Source organism: Mesoplodon bidens (assembly GCF_964165515.1).
Source record: "Mesoplodon bidens genome assembly, chromosome: 2".
Lineage (NCBI taxonomy): Eukaryota > Metazoa > Chordata > Mammalia > Artiodactyla > Ziphiidae > Mesoplodon > Mesoplodon bidens.
The window spans coordinates 129,103,476-129,117,109 of NC_138177.1; the positions used below are offsets into that span (position 1 = coordinate 129,103,476).

Below are 13,634 nucleotides of genomic sequence, written 5' to 3' on the forward strand. Positions count from 1 at the left end.
GGAGGGCAATTTTGCTAAATGGCTTGCTTTGATGACTAAAGTCCAGGGTATTTAATCCATGGTGAAGCTAGGCTGCAGTGCTTAAGAATAAGGGCTTTAGAGTAGGATGAATCCAGGTGTCCAGACTCCACCACTTATTAGCTCTCTGACCTTGAACATATTGCTTATTACTTAGTTCTCTAAGCCAGCTTAAATATGATAAGGTATATAAAGAACTTATAATGGTTCCTGACACATACTAAGTATTCAAAAATGTTTGTTTGTTTGTTACAGGTTTTTTCCTCTTCCATGATGTCTCTACCCTAGAAACACAAAACTCTTCACTTGCAGCCATGTTAGACTTTATAGCAATAGAGGAAGGGTATTATTATTGTTACTTTGGAAAACTGAGCTGGAGGAATCAGAGAAAGAGAGAAGAAAAAGAGTAGTCACTTTATAACTTCTTGTATTAATTAATTCTGTAAGGAGCTAGAAAAATATTATTCTATTAACATGGAGACCAGAATTATGCTTAGATGGGGACCTGCATTGTTTGGAAGAAAACCTTAGTAAGTGCTTGGGTGGACTCTGAAATCTTGAAGAGTTTGGTGTGATTGGAACTGTTCCTTAGCAGGTGGGACCAAGTGACAAGATTGTTTATTGCTTCATAGGGTGGGACAGAGGAGAGAGAGAGAAATGCAGAGTTGGTGGGACATCTTCTTGGCTTCAAGAGGTGATTCCCCTTCCCCACCAACACCCCCTTCAAAATTAGCAGAATATTCTACTTGTATTGCAAAACACTTGATGGGAGAGCATCGTTTTCCATAATCATTTCTGTGTCCATGTGGATACAGGGATGAATCAATGATAGAGAGGCTAGAAGCAGAGAGGACCCTGATATTGAAAGACCATGGGAGTTGACAGAAATCTCAGGATCTTTGGACATTCGCTGGCTATGGGAAAAAGTTGGTTCAAAGAAATTTCATCTAAGATAGAAAGATAGGAAGAGTCTTAGCCAATAAAAGTTATATATAATTCATTGAACAACTATTGAGTGCTTATAATAGACCAGGCACTAGGCTAGGGTCAGGAGATAAAATAATGGAGAAGACATGCTCATCATACAGAGAATGAGACAGGCAAGTAAATCCAGTGGGTTATTATGGCCGCAGTAAACCCAGGTGGTAGGAAAGTACAGAGGAATGGTACCAACCCATACTCATCAAAGTCAATTTTCCTTAGATTTGTACACTGCAAAAAATGGGCATTTCTTACTAGGATTTCAGCCTCTGCTAAAGGAACTGATAGAGAGGAGATTGCATCAAATTTTGCGTAGGACACAACCAGAGGCACTGATCCTCGTGGGGTTGTCTTTCGGGGCAGGTGATAGATGTGGAGAAGACAAGGCTCTGAAGATAGTCCTGGCTGTGGTGTTGCCCACTATTGGTCCAGGTAGAAGGGCATAGCTATACAGGATCTTAAATGGGAGGCCACTTGGTCTCATGCATATTTCAGCTATAGGGATGGCACTTCAAAAATCTTAATCAGAATAATTGTAATTGTACATAGCAGCGTTGGTGTCTATTCTGATCCTTTGTCTTATCCACTGATGGAAATGGGGCTGCTGCTTCCCCATATGATAGCAGTAATCATGGTGGTATAGAGCACTAGCTATAGTGCCCAACTGCCCAGGTTCAATCAACTTAGATTTCCTAGTTACATAACCTTGGACCAGTACTTCACTCCTTTGTGTCTCAGTTTCCTCATCTATATAACAGCCATGATAACAGCATATAGCTCATAGGGCTGTTAAAGGATTCAATAAGTTAATATAAATGAAGAGCCTGGAATAGTACCTAGAACATAGTAAATACTCATTAAAAATGTTACCTAGAATAAAGTTATTATATAAGCTGACCTAGGATGGGGAGTAGAGAGAGATTTTAGCAGCCTCAGACAATGGGGTATGTGTCCTCAGTTTATTTCCTAACCCCCTCTTATTAAGTTTTATACATTTTTAAATAATTTTTTTTCTTTTTAACAGCAGACCCATTATATTTACTGATTCTGTTTTAAAACTGATCATCTACCAGGGACCTTTGTCTCTATTTTAAAAAGTGACAGTCACCTCTTGCCACTGCTGCCTTTTCTCTTTTACCCACCTATTGGTCTTGAATATAATTTTGCCTATCCTTTTTTTTTTCTGAGTAATCAAAGAATAGGCATTTGACTGTGGACTAGAATACTGGCTCCATGTCTTATTTTTCTGAGTAGCCTTCAGCAAGTTACTTAATTCCTTTTGGCACTGATTTCTCATCTCCAAAATTGAGATATTATTTCTAACCTTATTGAATTACTATGAGGATTAAAAAGGATATCAGTACATACAAAATACCCTGCACAGGGCCTGCCACTTAGCACAGCCTCTCTCCTTTCCTCTATCAGCCATTGTAACGTTGATCAAATCAGTAAGCTCTGGTTCTAACTCCACTCTATCTAAGGACACTCAATCAACTGAAGTTGGAACTGGCAGCTACCATAGCAGGTTACTTGGCAACCCTCACGGAGTTGCAACAGCCCTGAAAACAGTTTGTATCAACAAGGTTTCAGTGACTGCAGACTAACATAAGCATTACCTAAATCTGAAGGGATAGCACATTGCCAGAACATTTCTCCAGCCTTCTGCAAGAATGATATATGACCCAGTTAGAGAGCAGGGGCTCATGAAAAGCAAAGGCCTACACTAAACATCTTGTCCTTTGACCATCACTGCTGGTGGAACCAGTTTATAGCTAATTTGCTATCACCTAAGTAAACTGGGGCACTCAGATGATAAGAAGCAAAGGACAGATGCTTGGGATTTTACAAGTAAATGTCTTGTTAGAGTACTTCAGAGAGATATTGGGCATCTACACAAAGCCATGAAGAGTAACTTCCTCATTTTCATGTTTTTAGAAGTGGTGATGGAAGAGTGGTACTTTGGCCATCTGCAAATGAGCTCAGCCTGCCCTGGGGAGGTTGTTTGACCTCTTTTTCCTTTTGAGGGAGCTTTTTTCCTTTCTAATTTTCTTCACACACCAAAGATTATGTATAGTCAGTTACAGAAACCGTCTCAAAGAAAAATGGATTTGTTTTCTGCTAATGATGTTCTCCTGAGATGTGTCTAATAGTGTCCCCCACAACACATGGCACATTGTAGGTGGCAAAAGATTCTGTTGACAGACAGACTGCTACAGTGTCTGGCCTTTTATGGAAACTCAATTCCATCTAGTGCAAACTGAGGCCTATTAGAGGAAAGGGTATTCTAAGTCCGTGGAGCTATTGGCAATGCTGAAACCAGAGCCCAGTCTTCCGACTCTGGTGAACGAGCAATCTCCTATTCTGGTTAATGCTTCAAAGTTGGAAATTTCTTAAGAAATAATGAAAATTATATAAGGCTCAGAAAAATTTTTTTCTAATTTAATCATTTAGAAAAATTGGCAAGACTAGAGTAAATGCAGCTTCCATGAAATAATTATTTACCAAAAGAAAAAACACAAAGAAAAGGTAAGAACGGGGGACTTAAAATTTGATATCTGGACAAAAGATAGCTTTTTACCCCCCAATCCTTTACAGTCTCTGGTTTAAAAGCCTTCAAGGCTTCAGGGTCACCCACTGCCTAAGGAAGGAAGCCCAGACACCTCAGCCTGGCTGGTACTTAAAGCCCTTCCTATCTGGCCCTGATCTCCTTTCCAGCCTTGCCTCCCACTATTACATTTATGTGTGGCCGACAAGTAGACAGACTGCTCTGTTTAGCTTGTCTTGAATACCTACTTGGCTTTTCTACATCTCTGCTTTGGCTGTTGTTCCCTTTGCGTGAAATGCATGTCCTCATCTTCTTGAAGGCCAAAATCAAGGCTCCTCTCTCTTTGAAGCTTCACTGATCATTTATTCAAATATGAGCTTTCCCACCCTCCAATTCCCCAGGAATTCCATTTCTAATCACTCCTAAGGAACTTACCACGTATTAATTTGTATTAGTGATAATAGGAGTAGTGGCTGCTGCCATTCACTGAGCGTTTACTAAGTACGTGTTACCACGGTAGTCATAACAAATGTTAGCTCTTTTAGTTATATGAAAGATACTTCAATTTGCGTGATAGATATTCTATTCCATGAATTATAAATTCTCAGAGGACAAGGCCACAGGGCAATTCTCAGCACCTTGTGATAAAATTTATGCACGATAAAAATGTACAGAATGAAAAGCTAAAGGTGTGAGATCAACATAACCTTTTTTTCTTTTCACCTGTGCCTAAACAACTATTGATTTTTGCATTTTCTAACTTTCTTTCAGAGATTCTTGCCACATAAGGGGTTTAATAGGTTCATTATTCTGCTATACAGCAGACCACACCAGATCTGTGTTTCCACACGGTCACAGCCAGCTGATGCTGAGCAGTGGTGCTCTCCTTAAGTACATACGTAGAATCAGTGTCCTTTTCTTTCTTCCGTATTCCAAAGGCCTTCCTTGTACGTTTTTTCAATCCTGTGGGAAAACAACAAAAGGTCAAAAAATCTATTTTCTATTTGAATGTTCCTAGCAACATTCAAGTGAACATATTTTTAAAGTTGCAATATATTAAATTTGAACGTTCAAAAAGCAATGAAAGTTTCTTCACATATATGCATGTGTGTGTGTGCATGTGCATAGGATTCATTATTGTTTTTCAACAGATATTTATCAAGGACATGGTACTGTAAGTTCTTAGCCCTATGAGCAATGTAAGAATATTTTTTTAAAAATGGAAAGGAGATCAGGACAAGGTACAGTAAAGTTGGCAAGCTTTTCTTAGACTAGTGTCAGCCATCGCCCAAACTGGTGCTGTGCCAAGAAACCCCATCACAGACTTAGAAGAACAGTAATTTCCAGGGTAGACGGATTCTTGACACTGGGATAGTTCCAAGACAGATATTATGTAAACCATACAAAAGAGCCACATTGGCCTGACACTTCTTTGTATCCCATATTCCCAGTTCATCTTTTTCTACTTCCTCAATTCGGTGGCTATACTAGATTCTCTGAACATCCCCAATATCTGTTCTCCTGTATCTCTTTTCTCCTTATGTGGTCCTTGCCACTGGCTGAAATGCTTTTCCTGTTTTGTTGCTATTTACAACTTCCATATGTGCCTTCACAGCCCCGTCAAATGCCCCCTCCTCTGTGAGGGCCTCTCAATCTTAGTGCTGTCAGAACTGACTATCCTGTGCTCCCCAAATGTTGCTGTTATATGTATTACAATATATCAAAGCATTCCACTTATTAGTTCCTATGTCAGTTTCCCTCATAGACTGTAAGCCTTTCTAGGACAGAGGCCAAGGATACCCTCGGTATGTCCTCTACGGCAAGTAGAGGAACCAGATAATATTTGTTGATTTAAGATGTCTTCCAGGAAGCATCATTCAGGTGGTATTGGGGTAAGAAGGCTCCTTTTCTTCCATCCTGGACAAACCAAGCCTACTCTTGTATCTTCTATTCTTCTCCTGTCAAGGCTCTGTCTGGGATTCTTATCTCCCACAGGTCCTCTAATTACATATGTGGCTTGTGTGTTTCTCATGTTAGTGAGTATTATTCAAATATACCAATATATTCAAAATCTTAGACTTGTTACTGGTGGTTTGGAACTTCATCCTGACAAATTAGAGCTGGAAAAGTCACTGACGTTCAGGATTTGTTTGACACTACCAGGTGGATCAAGGGGAAAAACACTGACAAAATCAGAGATTTGATGACATCTTTTTTTAAAACATGTGAGTCAGCCCAGACCACTCAGATGATCTGAGTCATTCATTATCTGGCTCTTAGGATACTATTCAAATATAATCTCCAAAATGCCTCTGTTTGTCTAATTTTGTATTTGAATAGTCATTCCATTTAAGATGTTTAGGTCTTTAAAATGTCAATGTTTGTTTAAAAAAAATCTCCCACATCGAGCTATTCTCCATTACCCTCCACATGAGGAGTTTATAGAAAACTTATTGACATTTAAAACTACCCACGCATAATATTTAGGAACACCTTCTCTCTGTTCATTTTTAATTTTGATTGTGAAAAACTTCTTTCTTCTCACCTGTAAGTGCCTTATCTCCTTATAGGGACAAAATATTGTAGTTAAAATCATCATTTTCCTCCTATAATTTTTCTTGGGCTTCAAGTCTCTTAATTGGCTTCTCCATGCTTCTATTTCAGCTTTGGAGTCACAATGAATGCTATATTCACCAGTCACTACTGGTTTTTATAGAATTATAAACCAAATGCTATTATTATCTTATGTTTTCAAGTTACTCTATTTTCTGTAACTTGACCATGAGACAAGAGATAGCATGCCCTACCAAACAGATGAGAAAATACAGACAAATTCCAGTAATTCTTGTATTAAATTAGTAACAGAGCAGGCAATAGTAATTTTCCATAGACTCTGTCCTGTTTTTGACCACCAAACTTGGATAATAGCCAACATGAACTAGGTCATGAACGTCACGGGTTGTCCATTTTCCAGTGAAAAGTGCCCTGGATCAGGCTGCAGGAGACAGAGTCCATTCCCAGCATCATTTCTAATTGTGTAGATGAGTACGAGTTACATTCTTTTTGTATTTCCATCTCAGTGTACAACAAATCAGCCAGTAATAAGGAATGAAAGAATTCGCATATGTTCACAAAATGCAATGCCATTCTGTAGTTTTAGTTTCACTGAAAGTCATATTTCCCATATGTAGAATACATTCCCATATATGGAATATAAATAGGAATACACTAGAGATGTGACATTCCAGAAAAACAAAACTAATCGAATTATTGAATAAGAAAAAACACTGAAAACTTTTCCCCCTTGAAAGGTGGAAAGATGTGAGAAGTTTAGAAAAGTATGAAGAAAACTCTGAAAGACTAAAGCAAAGTTATGAAATATAAAAGTTATTCATATCTTAACAGCTTTTTGAGAAGACCCAGGAAGAAACAGTCATACCAACCATGTTAAAAGTGAATGGAGAGGTGTGGTCAAGTCTTTTGAGAGCTTATTTAAAAATATTCAAAGAAATTCTTCAGAAGAGAGCAAGGACAGTCAAAAATCTTACAGGAGTAACAAGTTTAAGACACTATGTCTGGTAACATGATAAGCTTAAAAAACAGTATATCCCATGATTTTTCACTTCTGACTCCAGAATAGTGTAATTGTTTTTAGGTTGGGTCATGAATTTTTGTCAACTATTCTTTACCAAAAATGGGAGGGAAAAAAAATCAAGTGCCTTTGAGAAATGAAGTAAATAACTTTTCCCTTGCCAATATCAAAACAAAGAGATCTAAAGAGAAAGAATTTTAAGGTCCTGATGATCTGGGGCTAGAACAGTTTCCTTTCAAGCTATGGAATTGAGAACATCCTCCTGTGTGCATGCAGAACTGGGTCAGAAGTCTGGCCTGTGCCTCTTAGCATCTCTCCACCTAATTTAGATTCTTTTAGCTTCCATCGGTATTATGGGAGAAGCTAGCAAAGTCTGGGAACAACAACAACAACAAAATTAAAAACAGACTGAGTTTTAAGAGGGTAGGAAAGCTTATTTCAAAATAGGTAGTCCTGGATATGATGTTACAAGATAGTGAAATAAAGAAACATGCAGAAACTGACAATAGTGACAGCACAAATATATATAGTAATATTTGTAGCTATCATTACTGAGGTCCTACCTATGGGCCAGGTACCAGCTGCTTTGCATATGTTGACTCATTTAATTTTCTTACAAACCTTGTGAAAAAGTAGGAGGTGTTTTCTTTGCAAATGATGAGCCTGAGGGTTCACCTGAGTTAGGTTTTATTTATCATCATCTCTAGGGAAGAAATTGGAGGCTCCCTCTCCCTCCATGGATCCTCAAAATACTGCTGGACTCTGTCCTAAGTTATTTACACTCTCTCCCTGGGGCAGTTTCATTCACTCACATGGTTTCATTTTCCATCTGTATGCAGATGAACCCTAAATCCATAGGTCAGATCCAGTACTATCTCATGAGCTTCTGGATATACAGCACTTCTTCTCATGCTCAAACTTCTACAAATAGACATCAGATTTCTTTGAAAGCCTTTAGGTGTCTCTCTCTCTCTCTCTCTCTCTCTCTCTCTCTCTCTCTATATATATATATATATATATATATATATATATATATATATATATATACATATATGTAATCAAACCTCTAAAGGTATGTCCAATTGATTAGCTTACAATTATTTTCTGAATAAAATCCCCCTTAAAATGAAATAGTTCTCCATGAACTAATGAATGGATAAACAAAATGTGATGTACCCATACAATGGCATATTATGCAGTCATTAAAAGGAATGTGATACTGACACATGCTACAACATGCATGAACCTTGAAAACATTATGCTAAGTGAAAGAAGCCAGATACAAAGAACCACCTATTGCATGAGTCCATTTATGTGAAATATCTGGAGTAGGCAAATTCACTGATACAGAAAGCAGAGTAGAGGTTGCCAGGGGTGGCGTAGAGGGGAAATGAGGAGTGACTGCCTAATTGGTACAGAGTTTCCTTTTGGGATGATATAAAAGTTCTGGAACTGGGTAGTGGTGATGGTTGCCCAACACTGAGAAAGTACTGAATACACTTAAACATGGCCAAAATGGTAAATTTTGTCATGTGTATTTTATCACAATAAAAAAGAAACAGAATAGCTCAAGCCAGATTTTTCTGTGACCAGAGGGAAGAAAGATAGGAGGGAGTGAAAAAGAAAAAAAGAGATAAGGCAGATTGGCTTAAAAGTTTGGAATATTTTTTTTCCTTTTTATTTATTTCTTTGTAAAGTTGTCAAATATTTAGTTAAGAAACTGGGAGCTATATAGTCACAAATCTGTGTTCATGATGAACTTCACCATCGAGAAAGTGATATGTCCACAAGAATTTACAACTACAAAAAAACCTCCAGCTTTTCTCTCTCACATAATAGCTGTTTACAAAAAGCTTGTCATGAACACATTTTTAATGTAATGTTCCTTTCAGCTTTTCTCATCAGATCACAATGTTATGTTAATCCCTACTAGATGGTAAGCTCTGTGAAGTCAGCCACTCTACTATGTACATGTCCGTCTTTATTTTCACTGTCCCATAGTGTTTTACGAATAGAACATTCCTTAAAATGATTTACTCAATTGTGTTAAAATAAAGACATTATTTCTCACCTTCTTTTCAGACTGCAAGTCAGGCCATTGGAAACTTATGAAATCAATTTGTTAGGGTGAAACCTCCATTCGAAAATGAAGTAGAAGAGAAAAACTAAGTGTGCATTCCCTGTAGAAAGGATGAAGAGTGTATCATGAAATTCTTGGCCTCAGCTGTGTGGGTGGTGAGTGTCTGCAAACTGGGTGACCATGTAAAATATATTTCTTATGATAGCTCCAAAAAGGTTGAAAGTCTTTAAAAAAATAAATCTTTCTTTTAAAAGTCTTTTAAATTTAAAACACAAATTACTGTGCTCACTATGTTTTTCTCTGAAATGTCTTCTAACTAGTTAAAAAATAAAGATACCTTCCTGACTTTGAGTATACGACTCCGCAGGTGAGGAAGAAATAACACAGCAGAAAATTACCTTTATCAATTTCCTTTTCTCCCAAGTGTAACTGTTCTATAGAGATTCACTAAGCAAACACTAAATTCTAAATTTCAGCCTTTAAATGTTACAATGAAAACAGAATTTGTCAGAGGGATCTTCCAAAACAGAAAATTTAGCCTCTATACGATATACTAATTTTAGGTAAAACATCAAAATCTGATACTCAAAAGAAATATAGGGTTTTTGCATGGTTGGTTTCACATCTTCTATTTCTTAAAATTACAATTGAAATATTTTTCCCTAAAAATGAAGACTAGATCTATAGATGGACAGATTGAGATAACAGTACTGGAGTTGAGTCCAAAACAGGAGAAATCAAGGTGTGAGCATCCTGTAGGCAGGAGCTGAGGACCAAACTCACAGAAGATTCTGCTGGCCTTCACAAGATGTTCTCCTGCCACATAGGAGTGAAAGTGGAGAGTCCTGCCAATACCTCCTCTTTTCTCTCCTTGTCCTGAATTCCTACTATTTCACTGCTAGCTGGTAAGACAACAAGAAGAGGTCAAAGGTAGACTGGTCACCATCCTGTCAGCATGTTGGCAGCAAACTGGTTTATCTCCAAGATAACTTAAAGGGACTGGGATGGGAAGAGATGTGGCACTATATTTTATTACCTTCCTCACTCACGTCACAGTCTTGCTTACACATTGCTTTCACTAACAGCTCTTTATTATGGTGTTAAAACCCCCATATAAGCGTTTTGCATTTAAAATTGATGAAAAGGCGTCACTTTTGCAGATCATGTTCCTGGGGTGTACTTGATCCTTCTGCTTCCCACTCCTCTACAAACAGTGCTTTTGAGCAGAGCTTGGACCAGTCATGGCCTGGGCACAGAGCTGGCTCTAAGAGTGACCTAGAGCTTTGGAAGAAAGGGGAGCACCAGAAGGAGGAGAGGGTGGCAGTGACAGCTGTTTAGGGTCAGTATGTAAGACACAGTTCACAGAGGAATTCAAACCATCTTCTCGTGTATCTCCTCCAGAAGCATGAAGATGCCCCTCCCAGATACAGAGCAGGAGACATGGTGGAAGGGAGCAGAAGGACTGCTTTCTTTGGAATCCAAAGATCTGGAATCAAATCTTAATTGGACCTCTTACTGGCTGTCATTTGCAGTCAAACGTATAGAGAATCTGAGAGGCACTGTGTTACTTTCAATATAAGATTCATGTCCTCCCAGGACATGAGGTTTGGAGGAATAGCCTCAGTTTTTCTCTCTGTAATCCCTAGGAGTGAGGGGAAGGCAGCGCTGGTTCACTGAGTCCCTCATACGTGTTACATACCATGCTAAGCATTTTCACACACTAACACTTTCAACAAGCCCAGACGGTATTACTAACCCCTACTTTATGGATTAAGAAATAAACTCAAAGTGATTAAATTCCTTTTCCAAGATCACCAAACAAACAAGTTAGATAAGACCAAGATTTTGAGCCAGGTCTGTGTGCCTCCAAGCCAAGCGACTTATTGGGTAGTCCCGATGCTTCTCTCGGTACCCAGGGCCATGTCTAGTACACGGTGGACACACCATCCATGTTCGTCTAACACCTTTTTAAAAAGGCACTGAATGTTTGTATAATAATTTAAAGAAAAACCAAAAGACTTTTCTGGATGTTTGCAATCTACATTCCATTGATGTTTAGTTTTTGAATGTTTATTTGTATATATGGAGGTATCAGGGAAAGAGAAGGAACCCTAAGCTGCATGGGGTGGACCTATCTGACAGCATGTGCTTTAGGGCAGGGAACAGAGACTCAGGGGGAGGGGTGTGGGGTGACCTCACCACATTTTTAGGTGAAGAATGTATACAGTGGCACATTGAAAAGCTAAATTTAGCCCAAAACACACATCATGAATAAAAACCAATAGATGTAATTTGTTAAGTACTTAAGATGTTTCAGGAAATTCATCAGGAACTTCATTATCTTAGCTCAACACAGCCTTATTAATGGGAGCTATTATTATTGTATTGATTATGTACCATGGGGCATGAGGAGTGACTGGTGTCAGGTCACACAGGTGGTAATTGACGGACAACATTTCTTTTTTTTTATATTCATGGTTATAGTTTATTACAGAAAGGCTTATTACACCTTAAAAACAGCAAAAGAAAAAGGATGCTTAGAGCAGATTTCAGGAAAAACCAAGTGCAAGCTTCCAGTTGTTCTCTCCTACTTTTGCATGGAGCAATGTATGACAGCACATGTGAAGTGTTGCCAACCAGGAAAGCTCACCTAAGTTCAGAGTTTTTACTGGGGGTCAGCTCACATAGGCATGGAACACCTGCATGACTGACCTGAGGTTTTCAGTCTACAGTCCCTTAGATGTCAACCGATAAACCCAAAGCTTCAGGCACACAAAGACAGATGCTCACCACAAATCACACTGCTGGCCTAAACTATCTGGTATGGCTGAAGGTTTCAGATATACAATGCCACTCTTATCAGGCAGGGTATTCCGAGGGCTCCCTTGGAGTTTAGTTCCCAGCAGTTGGGACAGACCATATTTCGGAGTCCCCTCTGCCTAACTCCAGAGTCTATGCACTTCATGTCTTTGGGATATCTTTCTGTTAGTTGAAAATTGGTCTTGCCTTCTTATCAAAAAAAACAAAAAACAAAAAACCCAAAACCTTGATTTTTTTTTAAATTGAGAAACATTTTTAGGGAAATTAGGCAGTACATTTGTGAAACACAAAGACCGTGTTTTGCATGTTTAAACCTTTTTGTGCTGCCCAGTGAACATAAGGAGACCCAATAAATGTTTGCTAAATGGATTATTTCTGTAATAAATGTAAATTTTCAAGCTTGAGTCTTCGTCGGCTTGGAGGGTTACTCAAAGGTGAATCACATGTAATGGAATTACTTATTTTCTGCAGGAACCCAGGCCAAACATTTGGTCTCAATAATAAAAAACAGGCAAATTTAATTGCCCTGGGCGTAATGCCACATATTGACAGCAACTCTCACTGGCAATGTCTATTAATTATAATGGCCACTGTATTTCTGTCAGGAAAGATTAAAATGCTTTGCGTATTAGCTCTTCCCCTAAGTTTTGAATATAGGTACTATAATCCAATTCAGATTCTTTGTCCTAAGAAGGTCTTACAGAAAAATGTATGACCAGTTGAGATGAAGGCCAGTCTCTCCCATGACTTTTTTTTTTTTTTTTTTTTTTGCGGTACGCGGGCCTCTCACTGCTGCAGCTTCTCCCGTTGTGGAGCACAGGCTCCGGACGTGCAGGCTCAGCGGCCATGGCTCACGGGCCCAGCCGCTCCGCGGCACGTGGGATCTTCCTGGACCGGGGCACGAACCCGTGTCCCCTCCATCGGCAGGCGGACTCTCAACCACTGAGCCACCAGGGAAGCCCTCTCCCAGGATTTTTTATGTTTATGATTTCCAGTGCCTAGACTATTGCTTAAGATATGGGGATGCTTAATAGAGGCGAGTACCAGGGAATATGAAAAGACAAGTTCAGTGTCCAGCAGTGCCTGGCACAGGGTAGTCACTTAACAAAAGTTTGCTGGTTGCTCTACACATTTCCAGATTGTTCAAACTTGGTATGCATGTGGTCTGAATGCTTTGCTTTCATTTTTATGTGACTCAAAGGAAATCCAGGTGATCTTTGTACTTAGCACAGAGCCTCTTTACAATATGGTACCCCTTTATTCTGAGCTGAGCCTATTGGGGGAAATATGCATCTTAATGACACACTCCATTAGTGCTGGATTGCAAAAGAGGCTGATGTGGATGGCACCTTGAAATTCAGATTTGATCTACGGGAGTTCAGGTTAGTGCGCTGAAATGGAGATGACTGTAAGACAATTAAGACTTCAAGGGCTAAAAATAGTAACAACTTTTAAAGAAATATTTGAGCTCTTGGAGACATGGAAGAAATGTTGAAAAGAAAATGGTCATGGAACAGGTTTGCCACAAACGGACTTAGTATTTGCTATGCCAATATCAGTGCAATGAAGGAGTTGAGTGGGAATGGGAAGAATTTTAA

At 38.9% G+C, this 13,634-nt stretch overlaps 1 protein-coding gene across 1 annotated transcript in view; it reads right to left on the reverse strand.

Moving 5' to 3' along the window:
- The window catches only part of SGIP1 (SH3GL interacting endocytic adaptor 1), a 207,282-nt gene that overhangs the window by 108,061 nt on the left and 85,587 nt on the right, over positions 1 to 13,634 (reverse strand). Inside the window, exon 2 of the mRNA XM_081225341.1 lies at positions 4,444 to 4,507. Within this exon, the coding sequence (XP_081081467.1) occupies positions 4,444 to 4,507 (64 nt within the window). The remainder of the gene's footprint in view (positions 1 to 4,443; positions 4,508 to 13,634) is intronic.